This window comes from Panthera tigris, chromosome B4 (genome assembly GCF_018350195.1).
Source record: "Panthera tigris isolate Pti1 chromosome B4, P.tigris_Pti1_mat1.1, whole genome shotgun sequence".
NCBI lineage: Eukaryota > Metazoa > Chordata > Mammalia > Carnivora > Felidae > Panthera > Panthera tigris.
In genome coordinates, this window is record NC_056666.1 from 78481656 (window position 1) to 78505714 (window position 24059).

The following is a 24059-nucleotide window of genomic DNA, read 5'->3' on the forward strand; positions in this document are numbered from 1 at the left end:
GAGGGAAGTCCTTTATTGCAACAGAGTCCAGAACCCTGGCCCCGGAAGGGGGTGGGGCAGTAGAATGAGGGGAATCAGTCTGGAAGCAGCTTCACTGAGGTGGGTGGCTAGGGAGGTAGCAAGATAGAGTCCAGAGGCTGGGAAACCAAGGTCTGGGGACAGAAACTTGGGAGACCCACAAGCAGGACCAGAACTTGAACTTCCAGTGCCAGCTGTCCACACTTCTATATTGTCTTTTTTATTCTCCCTTGGTGTTTCGGAAAGTAAATAAGGGCCTGTCCACACTTAGTCTAGGGGGCCAACATATCAGCCTCGAACTCCCTGGTCGTGGCAGTGAAACCACAGGCCAGGGATGCGCTGCCCCACCTCGCTGTGTCCTAAACCTCTGGTCCTGCCCTAGACCTTGGAGGCTGCATTTCAGCAAAAACAGGCAAACCCCTTTACACATTCCACAGAATATATCCACACCCATATACACACAGCACACCCTCCACATGCAAACACAGAATGCACACGCCCTTCGCATACTCAGCTGTGTCTATAATATAAAAAGTGCATTTAAAAGGGTGGAAAGCGGGGGGCAAAGACCACTGTAGGGTGGGTGCAACCATGAGTGGAACAGGGAAGAGCCCACTTATCAATGCCAAGTCCTATACGATCTCGGCTTCTAGAAATTGCAGGTGTGACACACACCCAGTTACTAGAAATGGACTCTGGGCTTCTGAAGGGATGGGAAAACCAGGACTCCTTGGTCCTCAGCTGCAAAGGAATCACGACGGTAAAAAGACATCTGTGACCACCAAGAAAATGCCATGTGCCTGGCTGAGGAGGAAGAGGAGAGGCTTGGGAACTGAACTGGGTTCCAATACCAGACCCTCCTCTTTCTAGCTGGGCCAGTTACTTGGCCCTATGTGCAAGCGGTCCTGTGATGCTATAGAAAGGAAACTGAACTCTCTCCTGATAATTCCACCCAAAACCTGCTCTGCTGGCCTCGAAGGCTTTGTTGCACAGGTAAAATGAAATGGGTATTTAAGAGCACATTAATGGGCAAGGCGTCATCTGGCTTTCAGCAAAGAATTCTCTCTGGGAACAGCCTAGAGAAGGCCAGACTTTCCTCCCCGGTGCCCCCTACTTTCCAGGACACCCTCCCCCCAGCTTCTGAGTGCCAAGAGAGGCCTCCCGACCACCTCTCCCCCACCCCACCCCACCCCACCCCACCCCTTAACACGGGCTGCACACAGCCAAGTGGGATTGGCAGAGCCATCTGAGGCTTTATTTGGGAAAAGACTCTTGAATTGGCTTTTAGCTGGGGGCAAGAGGGGGTACCCAGGGCAGTGGACTCCCCCGAAGGGTAGGCCAAGGACTGGGGCGAGGCTTAGGTGGGCCTCCCGTTCCCGATGCTCCCCTGTGCAGCTCCTTCCCCCACAGGCTCTATGGCAGCCACTGGAGCGGGGAGGCTGGGAGAGACCACAGTGGTTGTTCACTTGGACAGGACGTCAGACGACTCGGACACCAGCTTCCCATCACGGGTCTCGATCTTCTTCACCACCACAGCCTTGGAGGAGCTGACACGACTTGAGGAAGCAGAGCTCCCACCAGAGCCGAAGCCAGACTGCATGGCATAGCTGAGGCCAGGGCTCATGAGGCCCCCGTAGGCTGAGACCAGCCCACCTGGTCAGGGATAGAAGCAGTCACATGAGCGCACAAGGCCATGTACACATCAGACTCCGTGTCCCCTGTTCCCTGTCACTCCCTACATAGTCCGCAGGCCTGGGAAATCACCCTGCTTCATTATTTTAGGATTACTGGGGGGAAACCAGGAGCAGGGTAGGACAGAGCTTTGAATTAGTTATGTGACCTTGGACAAGACATCTGACTGCACCCCAGTTTCCTCACCTGTACAAGAGGGAGATGTATAGGAGCTGGCTGAAAAGGCCCCACCCTCCTGCCCTGCACCCCAGGGCCAGGACACTCACCTGAGTAGCCGGTGGAGGTCTTAGTGTGGATACTCATGTTCTGCATCCCAGACTCCAGCCTGGACCCAGAGGACACACGGACATCAGACCCAACTCCTGACCCTTGTTCCAGGACCACGGGACTCAATTCCCACCCCTCCCCACGCCAGGTCCCAGGGCTGGGGCGCCAGGGCCGCTCAGAGACCCCAACACCCACCTGCTCTCCTCGCCCTCCAGCAGCTTGCGGTAGGTGGCAATCTCGATGTCCAGAGCCAGCTTGACGTTCATGAGCTCCTGGTACTCCCGCAGCTGCCGGGCCATGTCCTGCTTGGCCCGCTGCAAGGCGGCCTCCAGCTCAGCCACCTTAGCATTGGCGTCCTTCACGGCCAGCTCCCCACGCTGCTCGGCATCAGCTACGGCGGCCTCCAGGGAAGCCCTCTGTGGGGACAGGGAGAAGGTAAGCAGGTCAGGGCAGAGCCTGGTTATCTCCTCCCCCTGCACCCACCTTCCCTTTCCCTTTTTTAGGGACCAGAGCCTCTCCCTGACCTAGATTAACCAACTCCACCTAGCACCAAGAAAATGCTACCAATGAGCTTCAGGAATCCAAATAGAGTGGGGCGGGGCAGTGGCTGGCGGTGGTGGAGCACGTGACTCTTGATCCCAGGGTCATGAGTTCAAGCCCCACATTGGGTATAGTTTACTTATAATAAAAAAAAAAAAAAAAAAAAAGGAACCAGAATAGGGAAATCCAAGCAGTTCCCAGACTCTTCCTTGCACAAACTTCTCACCTGGGACGCCATGAAGCATCATCCCCGCCCTAACTGGGCCAGCTCTCTGCTTTCCAGACTGTGTTAAAAGCAGCAGAGCCTGACCTTACCCTGATATACAAAACAATAAAATAAAGCAGACTTGAGAGAACCCATTCTGGACCCCAACCTGCCTGTCCCACCCCCTCTGGCCCCTGCAACGGCCCCAGGAACCTCTTCCGCACCCTTCAGCCTCCCAGGAGCAGCCTGAGAACCTGGAAGTCCGGTTTAGGATTCTTTCCCAGGCCCCTCACTCCCTGCTGCATTGCTCGCTGTCACCCACACATGTCCAGGCATCCTCTCCCACCGCCAGCCCAGCCCATACCTGGTTTTTGAGGCCCTCAATCTCAGCCTGGAGTCGGTTAATGTTCCGGTTCATCTCGGAAATCTCCGTCTTCGTGCGACGGAGGTCATCCCCATGCTTCCCAGCCAATGTCTGCAGCTCCTCGTACTGCAGGTATGAGGCAGGAGTGAGGCAAGTGCCCTGCTCATCTCACCTCACCCTTGCCCCACCACACACACACACACACACACACACACACACGCACACACCACTGCCGGCCTTCTTCCAGACCTCCAGGCACACGGATATCCCTGTCTCCACAGTACCCACTCAGCAGGCCCAGCTCACAGCAGGCAAGGTCGACTTTGAAATCCTGCTCCCTCCTTAAGTACTAGGGCACAGAACCAGCCAGAGGGGAGGGCCAACCTAGTGACCCCACTCTTCACCTTGATCTGGTACATGGTCTCAGCCTCAGCCCGGCTGCGGTTGGCGATTTCCTCGTACTGGGCCTTGACTTCGGCAATGATGCCATCCAGATCCAGGGAGCGGCTGTTGTCCATGGACAGCACCACAGACGTGTCCGAGATCTGGGACTGCAGCTCACGGATCTCCTGTAGGGGGTAGGTGGGGTGGGGGGGTAAGGCCCTGTCCCTGCACCCAAGAAGTCCCCTCTGGCAGAAGGGACTTCTTTAGGGACAAAACAGGGAGGCCAGCAACAGAGGAGAGAAGCAGGTGGAATTAGAGCTGGGGAGAGGGCCACGTTCCTGAAGAAGGAAGACATGTCAAAGACCTGAAACCTGGGGGGAAGTACAGGTGAAAGAAGATAAGGATAATAAGGCAACCTGGCTTCAGGTGAGTAACCTGAGCAGCAGCACCCTTCCACAATCAGCTACCAGTAGTAAGCCCCTGAAGAGCTTTCTAGAAGGCCCAAAGATTCAGAACAAAGGCTCTGGGGACAGAGCAGGTTCAAGTTGTAGCTGGATCACCACCCTGTATGAAGACCTTGGACAAGATACTTCATTCCCGAGCCTGTTTTCTCACCTATGAAATAGGGTAATAAAGCCTCCCTCACCCTCATGCAGGGGGGCAAAACATATAGAACCACCATGCTGGGTTATGTCAATAATTGTAATCATTCAGTGGTGATACTCATCTGCTGATCCACTGGGGGCTGGGAGGAGCCTCTGACGGGGGCGGGGGGGACCCTCAGTCCTCAGCCCCCAAGAACATACCTCTTCATACAGCTGCCTTAAGAAGTTGATCTCGTCAGTCAGCCCTTCCAAGCGGGACTCCAGCTCTACCTTGTTCATGTAAGCTTCGTCCACATCCTGGGTGGTAGGGGAGGGGCAGCCTGAGCTGAGTGTCCACACACAACCCCAACCAGGGACACCCAATGGCCCAGACACAGAACCTCTAACTAACTGACTTTTCCACCTCACTCCATGGCCTGATTCTCCAGCCTCAGCCCCATCACACCTGTATCCCCAGCCCAAACACGTTTACCTCAGTTTCTGCAGCCCTCCTCCTCCTCCACTAAGAGGCCCTTCCATGGCCAGACCTCCATTTTCTTAACCACGTCCTAACATCAATGTTCAGAGTTCTGTCCAAATGTACCTAAGTATCCCTCAGTCCTTGTCTATCTTTCTATGCTGTATACCTGGGAGGCACCCAAATGCCCCATTACTTGGACACATTTAGGGACAGAACCCGGAAAACCTCCTAATCCAAGTCTCTAAGCCCCGCCTTCCATGTCTGGTCAGGGAGGAGTGTTCCCTCACCTTCTTGATGAGGACAAATTCATTCTCCATGTCTGCACGTTCTTTGATCTCCTCCTCGTATCTGGTGAGGAACAGAATTAGAATCAGAGGGTGAAGGCAAAGGTGAGGTTATCCTGAGTATTTGGGGAGGCAATATCTAGGAAACTCAGTTCATGAAGGATATGAAGGCTGGTCTGGTGCTTCCGCCCCAACCAGTCAACTCTTTCCCCACCCCTACCCCAGGCTATCATCACCCAGTGGGGAGGCCTGTGGCAGGAAACCCCTCTCTGAAACCACGTGTGCACATTGGATTAGGCATATGAAGAGGGTTAGCAGCGGGGATTGACAGGAGACCTCAGACAGAACTTTCTGGGGTGTGCTGGAAATCAAGGGTAAGGAAAAAATAAGGCCAGGGCTGCAGGTACGTACCAGAGGCCTCTCCCATCTGATGCTTATGACGTAAATATTAACGTATACCTTGTTGTCCAAATCTGGACAGTTCTGAGATCGAAAGGGGGTGGGTGCTGTTAACAATTATGCCTGGACAATGGGCATAAACCTAGACTGCCCTGGAAAGCCTGGTCCTCTGGTCACCCTAATTACATAGGACTGCACTGCCCAACAAGCAGAGGGCCCTGGGGTCTTAGGCAGGGCAGGAGGACTTCAGTAGGTAGGGGGCGGTGGGAGGGCAGCTCACTTATTCTTGAAGTCCTCCACCAGGCCCTGCATGTTGCCAAGCTCCACCTCTAGCTTCAGCTTCTCCTGGCCCAGGGTGTCCAGCTGCCGTCGGAGGTTGTTGATGTAACTCTCGAACATGTTGTCCATGTTGCTGCGAGCGGTTTTCTGCTGCTGCAGGAGGTTCCACTTGGTCTCCAGAATCTTGTTCTGCTGCTCCAGGTGCCGCACCTGCATGAGGGAAGGAGGGAGCAAGAAGGTCCACATCAGGCCATCAGGTGCAGTGTGGGGGGAAGCAAGCACTGTCCTTTCCTCTAACCCACTTCCCGGGCAGTGGGGTCTCCAGAACCCAGAGAGCTGGTTAGCTGTTCTGGGAGAATCACCAATGGCATGAAAGAGACAGCACGGTGGTGAGTGGACTAGAGGGCCATGTGCCTCTAGTGCTGGGGTGGGGACAAGTGGGGATGATAGGCAAGCGCATAGACGGAAGGGATCAGCTAGGGGAGTTAGGTTGAAACGATACTTGTAGAACGAATAGGTTTTCTTTACTTAGACTGTGTATTACAAATCAGCAAGAATAGCCAAGTTGCGATTAATACTTTATGTAAGGTTGAAAAGGAAATTCAAGGGCTCATATCAAATATTACTGTCATCATCATTATTATTGGGAGTAGCCCTGAGGGACTCCTAGAGATTACAGAGAAACTTGAGCTCTTCGGCCTGGAGAACACTGACCAGAAGACCCAGGTTTTAAATTTTTTTTTTTTTAACGTTTATTTATTTTTGAGACAAAGAGAGACAGAGCATGAACGGGGGAGGGTCAGAGAGAGGGAGACACAGAATCTGAAGCAGGCTCCAGGCTCTGAGCTGTCAGCACAGAGCCCGACGCGGGGCTCGAACTCACGGACCGTGAGATCATGACCTGAGCCGAAGTCGGCCGCTTAACCAACTGAGCCACCCAGGCGCCCCCCAGGTTTTAGCCAAATGCTGCTACCAACCTGTGCCGAGCAACATTCAGTTGCTTATTCTCTCTGAGCCTGGGTCTCCCCAACCCTGTGGTAGCCTAGAGAAGCCCAGGCGGGCCCTTTCAGGAGCCTATCTCTGTGCAGATGTCACTGGGCGTTGGGAAAGGGGCAAGAGACCAGGCAGATCTATGTGCAAACCAAACACCCCCATCTCCACCACACTCCCTTTGTGATTCTCCAGCATCACAGAGGTCTTCCCACTAACCCCACCCCCACCCCGAATCCACAGCCCTCTCCTCCTGCCCCAAACACAATGTTTCTGGGTTCCTTGGGCTCAAGGGATCCAGATTTCAGGAAGAAACTAGGGCATATCAAAAAGGATTTTTTTAATAAGATTTTATTTTTTAAGTAATCTCTACACCCAACATGGGGCTTGAACTCACAACTCCGAGATCATGAGTCACATACTCCACTGACTGAGCCAGCCAAGCTCCCCAGAAAGGAAATTTTTAAAAGAAAGAATAACAGACTGGTTCCAAAAACAAGAATGTGTTTTTCTTAACCCCAAGTCGTCACTTTTTCTGTTCTTTAACTTGAGGGGACGTAAAAGGGAAAGGTGAATTTAAGGGTCTGGTCTAGAGCCAACAAATTCTTCTCTAGAAATCCTTTCTTCCCCATGTCATTCAGCCCCCAAATTATAAAAGAGTACATGATTTTAACCTTTAGCCTTACTGGACTGCTTAATATGGGCCAAGTACTGCTAAGCTCTTTACATACATCATATGCTTGAATCGGCAAAACCTCTTTGATTTAGGGATTATCAAGCCCATTTTATACGTGAGATCAGATTTGGCAAAGTAGCCCCATCAAAGGGAAGGGCAGAGTACTGTGATCCAGGAACTCGGACTCAGAGCCCGTGCCTAACTACTCACTTGCGAGGACCCCAAAGCTAACAAAACCCCGTCAAGGAGTAAAGTCAAGGGTGCTTTGGGCCAAGGGGGCAGCAAGCCGGCCACAAACAGGGGAGTGCCAATTCCCTGGGGGACTCCAATTCCTAAGGGCGTCACTCTGCCCCAGGATTTGCCTCCTTCCCTTCCCACAATGCCTCCAGGAGCCACTCGGCAGGGAGTGGCCCAATCCTCCAGCGCGCTGGGCACTCCCCCCACCCCCACCCCCACCGGGGCCCCAGGGGCAGCAAACATCCAGGCTGCAAAACCCGGCCAGGTGCCTGCCGTCGGGAAAGTGGAGCCAGGTTGGGGCGGAGCCGGGGTAGGGAAGAGTGAAAGGGGCCAAGGGCCGAGTGGGGAGAGGGGCGTTGGCAGACAGACACCTTATTTGAAGCCATAAACTATGGGGTTGAACAGGACACGAAACCTGGGCGAGGTATCCAACGCCCGCAGACTTTGAATCCTGGATGGAGCTTTCCCGAAGCCAGGCCCTGGCGTCCCCTCACCCCGACCCCACCCCCCAGAAACTAAGAGCTCCCCAAGTAGGGGAGCACTCCCCCACGATGGAAGGCCTCAGCCCCTTGCCCCACGGGACGGGGCGGGGGGGGGGCGGGGGGGAAACGGGGAGGGGGGGGGGGCGAAGCTCTGCCCCGCCCGACCCCGCCCACCCCGCGGGTTCCCAGGGCAGGGGCCGGGTGATGACTCATCTCGGTGCCCCCACACCCGGGCCCTGGGACGACAAAGGCCTCAATCAATATTTGCCTGGTTGAGTCAAGGCACCCGTTTCCTTCTTCCAGAATCCTATCGAACCCTATTTAAATTAAAAAAAAAAAAAAAGAGCAGAGGGGCACCTTTGGGGAGCCCTAGGGGCAGGGCTAGGGAGAGGGTGAACCTGGACGAGGGGCCTCCCGTCCCACCCCACAACTGAACATCTAAGGCTCTTCCAGGCCTAAAGTTTCATAGCCCGGTCAGCACTCGGGTAGGGGTGAGATGCGTAAGGGAGGAAGCCTCAAGGTTGAGAGTCAGAAGCGGCCCGGACCCTCTCCCCACAGCTGCCCCAGCCCAAACCAAAATGCACGGGAGGACTGAGTCATCGCTGGAAGGGAGAGTGTTGCGGGGTGGGTGGCGCCCAACAGGTCGCCAGTGGAGAGCTGGAGATGTACCCACAGACTGGGTGACCAAGAGACCAGTCGGGACCCCTGGCAAGCCCCAGGCACTGCCAGCCACGCGGGGGGCGGAGCGGGGGGGGGGGCAGTCCTCACCTTGTCGATGAAGGAGGCAAACCTGTTGTTGAGGGTCTTGATCTGCTCCTTCTCCTGGGTGCGCACGGCCTGGATGTTGGGGTCCACCTCCAACTTAAGGGGGCTCAGCAGGCTCTGGTTCACTGAGACAGCCGTGATGGCCCCCATACCGCCGGGCCTGCCATAGCCCCCAATCACACTCATGCTGCTGCCCAGGCCACCCCGGAAGCTGCTGCCGCTGCCCACCCGGGACAGGGCAGAGCTGATGCGGGAGCCAGGCGCGCTAGTGAAGGAGAGGCTGCTGAAACCCCGGGGGCCGGAGGAGGACACCTTGTAGGACTTCTGGGTCATCCTGATGGACATGGTGGAGGCCGGTGTGGAGGCTGGAGTGGAGGCGATGGAGTGGAGGCGAGTAGGCTGAACCTGCCTGAGGTTCGAATAGAAGCCGAGAAGCTGCTTCTATGGTGGGAAGAGCTCCCCAGGGTTGGCCCTTATAACAGAGAGCACAGCCCAAGGGGAGGGGGATCAGCCTGGTACCTGAGTGGCTAGGCCCTGAGGGGGCTGGGCCTAACCCGACACCTGCCACCTACAGGCTGGACTCAGGTGGGGGCAGCAGAGAGCTGCCTCTACCCAGGAGCCCACTCTAGCACTGCCCCAAAAGCTCAGAAAAGAAGGATTACGGAAGTGTAAAACTGGGGAGAACGGTTGCCTTGCAGGGGCCCCACATAACAAAGAGACTTGCTTGGGGTCACCGAGCCGCTGCAGTCCTACTCTGGGCGTCATCTCCTTCCCTCCTTGGAGAAATAAATGCAAGGACTCAGAAGCATAGCAGGAAAGGGATCCCTGAACCCCCAACACCCCAAAGACACCACCTCATGTTGTCTCCATGTTGAGTGATTATGAAACTCTGCTCAGGCTGGAGGACAGGCCCTCTAGGTTCCAAATCCTTGAACCTGAGGCCAACCAACTGTCTGGTATCTCCTTGGTTGCTTTTTTTTTTAATTTTTTTAACATTTATTCATTTTTGAGAGACAGAGCATGAGCGGGGGAGGGGCAGGAGAGAGGGAGACATAGAATACAAAGCAGGCTCCAGGATCTGAGCTGTCAGCACAGAGCCCAACGTGAGGCTCGAACCCACGAGCCCTGAGATCATGACCTGAGCTGAAGTTGGACGCTTAACCGACTGAGCCACCCAGGTGCCCCAGGCATTCTCCAGTGACTCCCTGACTTCCACTTCCTGTCACTCAGGTCACCCACACCGTTGTCCTCACTGCCACGAGTGGGCCCCTTTCAGGCCTTCTTTTAGTCTCTGTTTCCTTGGCCAGCACTGTGGAATGCCAGGCTCTGGGGACCAGCCCCTCTGTTTCCCTTCTTGAGGAACAGACATATTATCCTTTGTAAGTAGGGATTCTGCAGTGATCTGGGGTGGGGCTTTGGCTTATTTTTGTTTTTTAATTTTTTTTAATGTTTATTTATTTTTGAGAGAGAGACAGAGAGGAACCTCAGTTACTTTTTTTTATAGTGCCCAAAGGGGCTAGGTAAATAATTGTGGCATAAATGCACACACACACACACACACACACGCATACATACTGGTTGTCTTCCCTCTGGGTCTCTAGGTGCAAGATAAAGTGAGATCCAACAGAGCACTTTTCCTGGACACGGCCTAGTGCCTTCCTCTCCTCCCAAGATCCCAGGATTCCCCGGGGCCAGGATGAACACTGTAGGCCTTACTAAAGGGCACAGAGAATGAAAAATAAGGACTAAGGAAAGATGGGGGAGCCCGGGAGAGAGGGAAGCTGCATTATAATTGCTCCTTGGAAGAGTGAGTCATTCCCATAGCGCCCAGGGGGTAATTCACAGGAAGGGAGGCAGGATCCTGAGGCAGGACGGTGTGGGGTGGGGTGGAATTGGGGGCACTGATGGTGAGTCAAGCTGTAGCCACCTGGCCCCTCTTTCTCTTCTCAGGCCGGAGGAGATGGAGGAGTCCCTGCACCTGTCTCCCTGAACCCATTATCAGAATGAGTCAGGACAGCAGGTTGGGGCAGAGCACACACCTGTAGAAGGTTGGAGAATGGGGAGCTGTGCAGGGCACCCCGGGGCCTGGGCGGGCTGGGCGGGGCAGGCTGCAGGTGTAAGGCAAGAGGTTTGGGTCCCTGAGGCAGAGATTCCAGCTGCAATTAAGTGATGACTGGGGCTAGATTCTCGGAAAGTTCCTGCAGGGCATGAGGTGGGGACTGGGTGACATCCAAGTTGATGCCAGAAACCTGAGTCCCTTGGAGGAGACGGCTGAGCAGCACACGCCCCCCCCCCCCAGGGAAAGGGGTGACAGTGACTGCCCCCACCTGCCAGGAGGCCAGGTATACAGGACCCTTCCCATCCTTCAGCAGACACGCTCAGACTTCCAGAAGGAGAGACACACAGACCCCTACCCAGAGGGACAGAAAGACCCAGCAGCCCCCTCTTTGGCGACGGAGATAAATCCAAAAAGAAAAACACACAGAAAAGCTCCACTCAGACCAAACGCACACACAGATACACACAGAAGTACACACTCGTAAGTCCCTTCCAGAAAGATGAGTCAGAGACTCCCAGAGGGAACACAAAGACCACATTCCTTTCTCCCCTCCCCTCTTTTCTCCTCCCCACTCTCCCCACCACCTCCTGAGGTGCTGGACCAGCACGGCGAAATCCAGTGAGTACCTGTTTGCACCAGGCCCTCTCCCAGCCCCTTCAAAGAAGATTTGATTTCCAAAAAGTGAATCGAATGCATGCCCCCCTACCCCTGCAACAAACACCCACGCTAGCAAGGCAGAGAGACTTCTCCTTCCAGAGACCAAAGGGAGGGCATGTGGGCCCACGGCCAAAACCAGGGACAGAGAGCTGAGCTGGAAAGAGAGAGGGAGGGGCTGGTCAGACAGGTATGGCAGCCCTGAGGAGGGAGGACACCAACTCCCCACTTCTTCCCCTCCCCAACAACTGTCGTCAGGTGGACCAGGGCAGATTAGGGGCAGAGGTGGCACGGTGGGTGGGAAGGAGGTGGGGGGGGGGATCCTACAGGAAGTCCTGAGCACAAAAGAACTACCCAGAGCCAGTCTTGACATCTCAGCCCCTCTGCCTCCACCCACCTGGCTTTCTGGTTCCTAAAGTGCGCTTTGTTTAAGGTGAGGACAAAGGGGGTTACAAGGAGCCCTGTGGTTTTCAAGCTGTGGGGCTGCGCAGAACTATCCTAGGCTAGAAGTATGTGCATCTCATCTGTTAGCTCCCTGTTGCCCAGAGACCCCAGCCAACCCCTCCCCTGATGCCCCAAGCCAGCATCAATGCAAAAGAAGGCCCGAGCTGCCCTCTCCAAGGGCCCTTGCCTGGGATTCTGGGGTTGGAGGCAGAAGGGAAAGGCCCCCGGACTAGGGCCAAGTGGTGAGTGAAGAGAAAACCAGCCTGGGGCAGCCCAGGGCCCAACTCCTTATAAGGCTGTCTCTGGTCACTGCGGTCTGCCCAACAAAAGGGAAAGCGTTGACTGTGCCCGACCCTGACAACCCAGATGACTCTGCCCCAAACTGCCTTTCCTAGAGAACAGAAGGAGGAAAGAGGAGACAGGTGGTATAGCTGAAAGACCCCAGGAGGCCTTGAGTCATGGGCAGCTGTGTCAGGAAGCGGGGGGAGGGGCAGAGGTGGGTGGGCAGGGTAGTCGCTACCCTCACGTCCCTCGAAACCATCAGGAAAGACGGTCTGCACAGAGTTCCTCTCGGTGATCAGGAGAGAAGACACAAGACACCGCATTCATAGCAGCACTATTTATAATAGCCAAAAAAGAAACAACCCAAATGCCCACCAACTGATGAATGAATGGATAAGCAAAATGTGATATAACCGCATGATGGAACATCATTCACATTAAGAAGGAATGAAGTCGTGATATATGTTACAATATGGTAACACTTTCACTGCTAAGTGAAGGAAGCCATCACAGAAGGCCACATACTGCATAATTCTATTTGTGTGAATTCTCCAGAACAGGAAAATCTGTACAGACAGAAAGTCGGTTCATGGTTGCTGGACCACCTCTAGCCTGGGGGGGGAGTGGAGGTGATTGCTAAAGAATAAAGGTATTCTTGGGACACCTGGGTGACTCGGTCGGTTGAATGTCCAACTTTGGCTCAGGTCATGATCTCAGTTCCCAGGTTTGTGGGTTCAAGCCCCACATCGGGCTTTGCACTGACGGCATGGAGCCTGCTTCAGATTCTGTCTTCCTCTCTCTCTGCCCCTCCCCTGCTTTCTCTCTCTCTCTCTCTCTCAAAAACAAATAAACATTAAAGAAAAAAAAAGAACAAAGGTATTATTTTGGGAGAGATGAAAATATTTTAAATTTGATTATGGTTATGGTTGCACAAGCTCATGAAAATGCTAAAAACCATTGAATTGTATACTTTAAATGGTTGGATTGTACGGTGTGTGAATTACGGGTCAATAAAGCTGTTACCCAAAAGGACCACAAAAACATAAATTAGCCACATATATAAAGCAGAGATTTGTGGGCCAGCATAGGGATCAGGGGACAGGAGGGAAGATTTTGTTTAGATGTCAAAGGTCAGCAGGTTCCCTGCCTCTCCATTAGTAACCAGGGCAGTGTTCCCAAAGCACCGAAATCACTCGAAAAGATGGGCAACTTAAAATCTTAATGTTGGTATAAAAATAGCTGAGTTTAGCTCGTAGGCAGCAAGAACAATTAGTTTAAGTGGCAAGCCACAGATGTCGGGAACACCCATCAGTAAACCAAATCATGAATAATAAAGTGGATTTTATGGTTGATTTTTGTGCTGTGGGCCTCAGGCCTAAATTGTTCAATGTTCACTAAGTGGTGACTCTTTTTCTTCATGATAAGTGGCGGCTCTGATGATTAAAGCCAGAGTGAGAATAGACTGCCTAGAGAGACAGCAAGCTCCTCTCCTGAGAAGTACTGAGACAAAGGCTGGCTTAGCAGCTGCCCACCAGGCTCAGGGAGAATTCCTAGGTCAGGTAAGGATTAGGACTAGAACTTGCAAATCCTCCACGCTCAGAGCCTTTGATCCATATTCTGCCACCATAGAGCTTTACACATAGAAGATTAGACGTCCACGAATGTTCTCTGAACTGAAATTTTGATCCTGATAGGAGATGTGATTAGAAGTCATTAGCGGACGCCTGGGTGTCTCAGTCGGTTGAGCGTCTGACTTTCGCTCAGGTCATGATCTCACGGTTTCATGGGTTGGGACTTTCGCTCAAGTCATGATCTCGCAGTTCGTGGGTTCCAGCCCGGCATCGGGATTACTGCTTTCAGGGAAGAGCCCGCTTTGGACCCTCTGGCATCCCCCCTCCCCCCTCCCCCACTCACACACTCTCTCTCAAAATTAAACCAAACATTAAAAAAGATTTTTTTAGGGACGCTTGGGTGGCTCAGTCGGTTGAGCATCTGACTTCAGCTCAGGTCATGATCTCACAGTTTGTGAGTTCGAGCCCCACATCGGGTTCCAGGTCAGAGCCTGGAGCCTGCTTCAGATTCTTTGTTTCCCTCTCTCTCTCTCTGCCTCTCCCCTACTCGCACTCTGTCTCTCTCTCAAAAATAAGTAAACATTAAAAAAAATTATTGTTTAAGATTTTTAAAAAATATGTTACTAGAACAAGTATGGGAAGAAGGACGGCAAGATAAGCCTCATCGCAGAGGAAAAAGACACACAACCTCGTGTTCGAGGAGAAAAATTTCCCTTTACACTTCAAGATTCTTCTGACTGGTCTAAGAATGAACCTGACATGAGACAGATTAACAGGAGAAATCAAATTTAATTATGTATGAGGAATCCTCATAAACATGAGAGATTCCAGAGACAGTTGGGCAAAATTAGGTGTACATGTCATCCTGAGCTAAGGACAAGGCTATAGGGTCTGGCACTTCAAGGGAAAGGAAAGCAATTCACAGGAAGGTGGAAAAGAGTAAATGTTTGGTAAACAAATGTAGGCTGGGCCATAAGGAAACAATGGGACACAGAGAGGAATTTTAACAGACTTTGCTGAATTTCTCATGTCTACCACCTCTAGTTCATATTATTCTGTAATCAGTGGTGATAGCTCCCTTCCTGGAACAGAGGTCCTCTATCTAAATCCTTTAGGCAGCTAGGGGGAACATCAAAGTTTCTTTCTGAGTCTTTTGGGCCTTGGTTATCCTCAGCTCCAAAGAATCCACATGCCAAAGTGGCCCATCTTGGGACCAATCATTTTGCAGTCCTCCACCCAACAGCCTGGAGATGATGAGGTCTCCCGCCCACCTCAACCTCCTCACACCCTGATCTCCACACATATCAAACTGGAAGACGCCATCCATCGGGTGAGCCAGCAAGCCGAGGTGGGAGGGAGCCACTTGGAGTCCTTCCCCTTTACTTAGGTTCCGTCTGGAGCCTGCACACCCAAATCATCCAGGCTGCAATCCATCTGGTTTTGTTGAAAGCTTCCTCCATTAATCCAAGGTCGAACACAAGACTTTAGGTCTGGTTGCACCATCCAGACTTCCAGGAACACACTCTTCTCTCCCCAGAGAAAATAGGCCAACGCCCCCAGGACGGTTGGGTGGCTCAGTCGGTTGAGCATCTGACTTCAGATCGGGTCATGATCTCACGGTCCATGAGTTCGAACTCCGCGTCGGGCTCTGTGCTGACAGCTCAGGGCCTGGAGCCTGCTTCGGATTCTGTGACTCCTTCTCTCTCTGCCCCTCCACCTCTCACGCTCTGTCTCTCTCTCAAAAATAAATAAACATTAAAAAAATTAAAAAAAAAAAAAATAGGCCAAAGCCCCAACCCAGATCACTGCAGAATCCCTACTTACAAAGGATAATATGCCTGTTCCTCAAGAAGGGAAACAGAGGGGCAGGTCCCCAGAGCCTGGCATTCCACGGCGCTGGCCAAGGAAACAGAGACTAAAAGAAGGCCTGAAAGGGGCCCACTCGTGGCAGTGAGGACAACAGTGTGGGTGACCTGAGTGACAGGAAGTGGAAGTCAGGGAGTCACTGGAGAATGCCTCCCAGGGGAGAGGGGAGGAGCCCTACGGAAGGAGTCACACGGGACCCCCACAGCTCCACGGCAGGAAAAAAGTTTTCCTCCAGAGTGTGTTCAGGTTACCAGACAGGAGTGCAGGAGGGAGGAAAGAAAAAGCAGGACCTGAGGCTCAGCCCCCAGGCCCACCCCCACCCTCCAGCCCTGAGAATTATCCCGGGCAACAGGCAACAACGGAGCTCTCATCCAGAGGTCTATTGTTCTGAATTTCCTGCCTAGCAACTTGAGCCGGAAGGTGGGGAGTTGGGGCAGGGACCCACAGTCTCGATTCCCTCCTGCTTTTATTCACCCTCTCATTCCTTCATCTATTCATTTGCCTATCAGGCACCAACCTGAAAAGTCTGGGGAGATAGCTTTTGGGGTCCTTTCGCACCAGTTAGGTACACGTGGGAGCCTCCTTTGGCCAAGGCAAAGTGCATCTTGAAGATCTCTATTGCAAAGTGACCATTAGGAGTCCTCCGTCACTGACTCAGTACATTGGTGGCTGGCTCAACACTGGGCACGTGTTGGGAAGGCTCTGGGGGAGCAGGGTCCCTAATGGCCTTCACTATACGTTGAGGGATTCAGAGAGACACGTAATGCCACTCACTCTAATACTTTAATAATGATACTTACATGGTACGAAAGAGCAGGGGGCAGGGCCTGAGAGAAAGGGCTGAGAACAGGATGCCACCACGAGCCCCAGGGTCCAGCAAGGAGGATGGTGAAAGCTGCGGAGAAGAGCTTCCTCACCTCCACGCTGCCTGAAGTCACTCTTGTCTAGGATGAAAACTTCCGAGTCTCCATTTTCCAGCCCCCTCCCCCCGGCCCCAGTTGCTCAGAAAATTCTCAGGCTCTGCGTCTAAAGGAGATCATCCATAACACAAGGGGGTTGGACAAGAACCTTTGAATCCCCGATACCCCATATTGGCAGATGGCCCCAGGTTAGGCACACACTAACGTGTAGCCCAAGACACCCTCCCTGCCCCCGGGTGAAGAGAAGTGCTCCTCTGTTGCTTGTGTTACACAGGAGCAGTGAGCCTTCCACACCGATTACAGAAAAGCCAATGGCACAGCACCGGTGGGGTCCTGAAAAGTCATGGGTGAAGCCTACGCCTCTGAGAGGTGCTCTTCGGGTCTCCACCTCATTCAGGGATACGGCCACTGCTTAGGCCTTTCCTAACCTTTTCCACAGTTGTGGATCATGGTATATAAGAAATGGTCATCTGTGTATGGCAGGTTGGGGTGAACAGAAGGGTCAGCCTGAGACCAGATGTGGTCAGGCCTGACTCAGACATTCAGAGGGCTGAGTGGCCCAGTAAATCACACAGTAATAGCTCATTTCTGGCATGGTGGCTGGGACACTCTGGCTTGGGGACACCAGTCTGTTCTAGGGAGGTGAGGAGCTGAAGGAGGAACAGGATGCAAACAGCTAAAGCACAGCCCTCCCTACAGAGAAGGCTCAGGGATCAAGGGCACCCATCAAGGGAAGTCACAAACACCCCTGTATCTAATACCCCGGTATCTACGCACAGCCAGAGGTTAATCACCACCATAAAAGCAACCATAGCCCATGGAGAGGCAGGACTGAGGAGGGGTCTCCTCAAAAGTGAGCTGCCCCATGGGGCGTCTGGGTGGCTCAGTTGGTTGGGCGTCCGACTTCAGCTCAGGTCATGATCTCACACTCTGTGAGTTCGAGCCCCGCGTCGGGCTCTGTGCTGACAGCTCAGAGCCTGGAGCCCGCTTTGGATTCTGTGTCTCCCCCTCTCTGCCCCTCCCCTGCTCATGCTCTGTCTCTCTCTGTCTCAAAAATAAATAAAAACATTAAAAATTTTGTAAACAAAAAAAGTGAGCTGCCCCAGGGGCGCCTGGGTGGTTCAGTCCATTGAGCGTCCAACTCTGGCTCAGGTCATGAACTCACGGATGGTGAGTTCGAGCCGCACGTCAGGCCCTGTGCTGACAGCTCAGAGCCTGGAACCTGCTTTGGATTCTGCTGTGTCTCCTTCTCTCTCCGTTGCTCCCCCACTTTCTCTCTCTCTCTCTCTCTCACAAATAAATAAAGATTAAAAAAAAAAAAAATTTTTAAAGTGAGCTGCCCCAATGCCAGCCTTGCCCACCCCTGTCCCTACCCTCTGGGTTAAAAGGAAGTAACAAACAAGGAGTCACACACCCTGAGTCTCAGTTTCCTCCTCTGATATTAGGAGTTGGTCTAAACAGCCTCGGATATTTCTGACTTACTCAAGAACATCACGTTTTATGATTCCATATGTCACTCAAGGGTTCCAAGCAATTTGGCCTCAGTCTAAAAACAATGAGGGTTTTCTCTGAAGGGTGGAGGCTACTGATGATAAACAGGGGTTTTCTGAGCAATCGCTGGGTTCTCCCTGAGTATATAGAGACACAAAGCTGGACTCCTGCCCTCAGGACACACAGGAGGCAGGTGCTTTGCCAGAACAAACAATCCCTCACATGTCCACCCCCACCTATGCACACACAACCCCAATCTATACCCCACATCCCCTGTCCCCACCTACACATGCCTTCACAGCTAGTCACATCAGCCTCACCCCACAGGCTCCCGCACACACACACACACACACACACACCACACATCGCCCTGCCTCACGTGAGCATGTGCCCGCCCCCTCACCTTGCCCACCCCTCACAGCCACATACACACCACTCTCCAATGTACACCACACACACACCCGTGGACAAGGGGCCATATCATCCACACCCCAGCACGCAGATACGCATTGCTCACGACTCTTGCTTGCAAGCGACTGAGATCCAACTCAAAGGGGCTTCAGGGTCAGAGATCACTTATTTGCTCGCCCAATTGAGAGGATCAGGGGTGCATCTGACTTTTGGCATAGCCCGATGAGGGGCTCAGTGATGGCATCAGAAAGTGTCTCTCTCTACTTCTCTTATTTTCTTCTGTGTCACCTTCCTTCCCGGGCAGACCGGCTCCAGGCTGCGGCTGGAACGACCACCCTGTCCTCCCAGCCTAAGTGGCAAGGCCGACTCTCCTTGGGCTGTCTCGGATCACGTGCTCATCCCGGAACCCACCGCTGCGGCCAGGGCTGTACAAGACTGTAAACCTTGATAAGACCAGATCACACACATGGCCAGAGCCTGGAGAGGGGTGGTCCGCCCCACCCAAACTACGGGAAAGTGGTAGTTTGGTGATTCGCCAAAAAAGGAGGATGAGATATAGGGCAGGTAACAACAACAGATGTTCACTACCTACACTAATCCAAATGTACACAAAGGAAGGCATGGAAATCTAGAGGGCTGCAGGGGTGTAAAGATACCGGCGTACACGCTGAGCCCTTGTGCAAACATAAATTCTGCCTGGCCAAAGTCTACCTTTTGTACCTTTTCAATGAAATATTGATTTCAAATACATGAGTGATCCAAACATACGCTGTTAGGACTTCAAAGAAGGCGAAGCACTGTTTCAAATGGTTTGGAGCTTGATTGAGTTGAGTTTACAAAAGAAGAATTTGGATGGAAAGATCCAGAAATGCGAGGAGTCATTAGACGGGAACAGGAATCCTCTGGAATGGAGCAGAAAAACTAGGTAGTGAGGAGGGGGGGGGACTGAGGGTTTCAAAGTCCAGACGAGAGCTCATCCTGTAGGTCACAGAGGCAGTGAAGGTGTGGGGCAGGAGGGCAACATGGTTAGAGCAGTGTTTTAGGGAGATTAAGTGAGTTGAGATGTGTAGGTTAGGTGGTAGAGGCAAAACTGGAGGCAGGAGACTAGACGGGGGCTACTGCAGAACATAAGTGGGGAGCCCTGTGGTGGGGTGGGAGCAGTGAGGCGGGAAGGCAGGGATGGAATCGAGCTTATGGTAAGAAGAAAGAACCAACAGGATATGGCAGTTGATTGCAGGGCTGGGTCCAAGGTGAAGGGAAGCAAGATGGTGGCTCAGATGCACTTGTGGTAGCTCCCCGCTCAACCCTAGCACCCACCTTCTGCTCCAGCCAGATTGGTACACGCATTTGCCAGAGCGGCTGCTGGACCCACCCCTGCCATCGCGTTTGTCCCACCGGCGCCAGACCAGAGCTCCTTGCAGACAGCTCAGGGTCCTCTAGTGTCCAAGTCTGGTTCCTATCTCTGTGCCGGCCTCTGCCTGGCAGGGCACTGGCCCGGAGTGGATGTTGCAGAGTGAGTGTGCAGACCCTCCCCTGAACAGTTTACACTTGCCTCCTTCCTTTTGTTCATCACACGTGCACGCGAGTGCATGCCTTCACTCCAGCAACAGCATGATGAGGCCACCATGGAACTTCTGTGGTCCTAGGGTGCCTGGGTGGCTCAGTCGGTTAAGCGTCCAATTTCGGCTCAGGTCATGATCTCACGATTCGTGAGTTCGAGCCCCGCGTCGGGCTCTGTGCTGACGGCTCAGAGCCTGGAGCCTGCTTCAGAGTCTGTGTCTCCCTCTCTCTCTGCCCCTTCCCTGCTCATGCTCTGTCTCTCTCTGTCTCAAAAATAAATAAAACATTAAAAAAAAATTTTTTTTAAAGAACTGGTATCTGAATCCCGTGGATTCCTCACTGCTGGGATTGTCCCCGTGCACATGCTACTGCCCCACAGCCAGGTGTGACGGAAAGCCACAGGATGGTGAATGCAATCAAAAGAATTTTGGAGCCACTTCCTAAGTGTGCGGAGCTGGGCGAGTTACTTAATCTATGTCTCTGACGTTCCTTTTCCTCGGCTGAAAATGCAGATACAGACAACTACCCAAGAGGGCTGATGTGAACATGAGATAAAGGAACGTTTCCCCAACAGTTGCAGGTTTCCAGTCAATGTCAGCCTGATTTCCACTGCCTCTCTTTATCGCGTCCCCCTGCCTTTCCTAAAGCCTCCCTCCATGCAGCTTCCCCACCCCTTCTCCCCCTTCAGCACCACCCCCGTGGAACTTGAGCAGGCACCTGCTTGGACACATTGGCCTTGTAAGAATTAAAGTCCCAAAAATGAACAAATCAGGAAACTATAGATGCTGGTGAGGATGTGGAGAAACGGGAACCCTCTTGCACTGTTGGTGGGAATGCAAACTGGTGCAGCCACTCTGGAAAACAGTGTGGAGGTGCCTCAAAACATTAAAAATAGACCTACCCTATGACCCAGCAGTAGCACTGCTAGGAATTTACCCAAGGGATACAGGAGTGCTGATGCATAGGGGCACTTGTACCCCAATGTTTATAGCAGCACTCTCAACAATAGCCAAATTATGGAAAGAGCCTAAATGTCCATCAACTGATGGGTGGATAAAGAAGATGTGGTTTATATACACAGTGGAATACTACTTGGCAATGAGAAAGAATGAAATATGGCCTTTTGCAGCAATGTGGATGGAACTGGAGGGTATTATGCTAAGTGAAATAAGTCAGTCAGAGAAAGACCTATCATATGTTTTCACTCATATGTGGATCTTGGGAAACTTAGCAGAAGACCATGGAGGAGGGTAAGGGGAGGAAAAAAGTTACAGAGAGGGAGGGAGGCAAACCATAAGAGACTCTTAAGGACTGAGAATAAACTGAGGGTAGATGGGGGGTGGGGGGGAGGGGAAAATGGGTGATGGGCAGGGAGGAGGGCACTTGTTGGGATGAGCACTGTGTGTTGTATGGAAACCGATTTGACAATAAATTATATTTAAAAAAAAAAAATTGAAGTCCCAGTATTCCCTCTTGCAGGGTGGAACAGTATCTCGTGCATCGTTGTGTCCTCCAAAGTGCTTGCCCAGCCCACGGTAGGTGCCCAGGTGGGTTCGAGCTGGTTCACAAGGGCTGAGTGAGGTGGCAATTGGGCCTGTAAGGAGGACTCTAGGGGAGAGTAATAAAGGGATAGCATGCAAAAATCTGCCACCATGCAAAACACAAGCTTGCAAATCCAATTCCTAGGGAGCTGGCCATGCAAACTGAGCCCTGCCACCCTCTTGTCATCCCCAGCTCTCAGCCCAGGGCGCCTTTCCCTGCCAGCAATGGTAGTGGTGGTGGTGGTTGTCGAAACAGTGGGGATAATGGTGGCAGCCCTCATTTATTGGGTCCCCACTAATATCAAAGTGTCAGATCTCGGGGCACCTGGGTGGCTCATCAGTTAAGCCTCTGACTTCGGCTTGGTTCATGATCTTGCAGTTTGTGAGTTCGAGCCTCGCATTGGGCTCTGTGCTGATGGCTTGAAGCCTGGAGCCTGCTTCGGATTCTGTGTCTCCCTCTCTCTCTGCTCCTCCCCTGCTCGTGCTCTCTCTCTCTCTCTCTCTCTCTCAAAGGTAGATAAACATAAAAAAAAATTTTTTTAAGTGTCAGATCTCTTGCATATATTATTTGTATGAGGAAGGTACCATTAACCATATTTTACAGATCAGGAAACTAAAAGCCCTTCAAGACTTGACCTCAAGTCTGGACTAAGTCCAAAGCCTGCACATGCTCTTTCCAGCGACGCTTTCTTACAAAGTCAGTATCCAGGTGTCTCCACCAAGGGAAGCGGTAATGTGGATAATCCAGAAGAAATTGTCCAAAGACGGTTTTCTTATTTTAGTTAGTAACTTGAAAATATATCTATTACATTTATTCAATTAGTATATGGCAAACATCTAAATTAGACCTCCTACTTTAGGGATTCTGACAGACTTAGGGGACCTCTCCCACCAAGAGGAAAAAGCTCCATACAGGCAGGGACCTTGACTGTCTCATTAATGACCATAATGGCAGCATTAGAAATGCCAGGGCACCTGGGTGGCTCAGTAGGTTAAGCATCCAAATCTTTTTAAAAATTTTTTTTAAATGTTTTATTTATTCTTGAGAGAGAGAGAGAGAGAGAGAGCATGAATGGGGGAGGGGCAGAGCGAGAAAAGGACACAGAATCCGAAGCAGGCTCCAGGCTCCCAGCTGCCAGCACAGAGGCCAACGCGGGGCTCAAACTCACAAACCACGAGATCATGACCTGTGCCGAAGTCGGACGCTCAACTGACTGAGCCACCCAGCGCCCCAAGCACCCAGCTTGATCTCAGCTCAGGTCATGATCTCACGGTTTGTGAGTTTGAGCCCATGGGAGCCTGCCCTGACAGCGAGGAACCTGCTTGGAATTCTCTCTCCCTCTCTCTCTGCCCCTACCCTACTCATTCTCTCTCTCTCTCTCTCTCTCTCTCTCTCTCTCTCTCTCTCCTTTCTTCTCTCAAAATAAATAAATAAACTTAAAAAATAATAATAAAATTTTGGGAAATGCCTTGCAGGCATGCCACCAATAATAGGATGAATGAATTTACAAATCAGTAGCTCGGGTCAAGGAAGGGCCTGCTATCTATCACTCAGAAACCAACCTACCTCCCAGATCCCCTGGGATCTAAGGGCTAAGACAACACCAGAGCAGGACACAGTGACTCACTCGTAGGTCTTCTGGTAAGCCTGCTGACCTGAAAGGTAGGAATGGACTCAGAAGAAGGGCCATTGGTGTGGCCCAGCCAGTTTAGCCTCAGGGAAGTGTTAGGCAGGCTCCCATGGCAACACAGCTTGGTGTGTGTTTATGTGTTCCCAACAGAATTCCAGGCTAAGGCCATCTATTCCCCAAGGCCAGGGGCTGCCTCATCTCCTTCCTTGACTCCTCAGGTTTCCCAGGTGATCATCTCTGGAAACCAAGAGAAGCCTGAGCAGCAGAAGCAGCCTTCAGAACATAGAAAGCAGAGGAGAGTCTCAAAAAATTAAAAATGGAACTACCCTATGACCCAGCAATTGCACTACTAAGTATTTATCCAAGGGATACAGGTGTGCTGTTTCGAAGGGACACATGCACCCCCATGTTTATAGCAGCACTATCGACAATAGCCAAAGTGTGGAAAGAGCCCAAATGTCCACTGATGGATGAATGGATAAAGAAGATGTGATACACACACACACACACACACACACACACACACACACACAATGGAGTATTACTCGGCAATCAAAAAGAATGAAATCTTGCCATTTGCAACTACATGGATGGAACTGGAGGGTATTATGCTAAGTGAAATTAGTCAGGCAGAGAAAGACAAAAATCAGATGACTTCACTCATATGAGGACTTTAAGAGAAAAAACAGATGAACATAAGGGAAGGGAAACAAAAATAATATAAAAACATGGAGGGGGATAAAACATAAGAGATTCTTAAAAATGGAGAACAAACAGAGGGTTACCGGAAGGGTTGTGGGAGGGGGGATGGGCTAAACGGGTAAAGGGCACTAAGGAATCTACTCCTGAAATCACTGTTGCACCATATGCAAACTAATTTGGATGTAAATTAAAAAAGAAATAAATTATTAATAAGAAAAAAATAGATAAAATATATACTGTTTGTGCAAGACTTAAAAAAAAAAAGGCAGAGGAGAGAAAG

General features: G+C 51.9%; 1 protein-coding gene across 1 annotated transcript; it reads right to left on the reverse strand.

The window, feature by feature from the left end:
- Nucleotides 1-1246: 1246 nt before the first annotated feature.
- KRT8 (keratin 8) lies at nucleotides 1247-9014 on the reverse strand. Its single transcript, XM_042992361.1, has 9 exons — nucleotides 8651-9014; nucleotides 5499-5707; nucleotides 4823-4883; nucleotides 4277-4372; nucleotides 3491-3655; nucleotides 3087-3212; nucleotides 2173-2393; nucleotides 1977-2035; nucleotides 1247-1671 (listed from the first exon to the last, which is right to left on the reverse strand). Exons 1-9 carry the CDS (start codon nucleotides 8990-8992, stop codon nucleotides 1481-1483), a joined length of 1470 nt encoding a protein of 489 aa, XP_042848295.1. The 5' UTR covers nucleotides 8993-9014; the 3' UTR covers nucleotides 1247-1480.
- Between the last annotated feature and the right edge of the window lie 15045 nt (nucleotides 9015-24059).

What these genes read in the sequence shown, in the direction of transcription:
- KRT8 (XM_042992361.1), bottom strand. Translation starts at nt 8,992, where the DNA reads ATGTCCATCAGGATGACCCAGAAGTCCTACAAGGTGTCCTCCTCCGGC. An exon ending in TTGCCTCCTTCATCGACAAG is followed by an intron (nt 5,708 to 8,650) that starts GTGAGGACTGCC and finishes TCCCTCATGCAG; the next exon opens with GTGCGGCACCTGGAGCAGCA. An exon ending in TAAGGCAGCTGTATGAAGAG is followed by an intron (nt 3,656 to 4,276) that starts GTATGTTCTTGG and finishes TACCCCCTACAG; the next exon opens with GAGATCCGTGAGCTGCAGTC.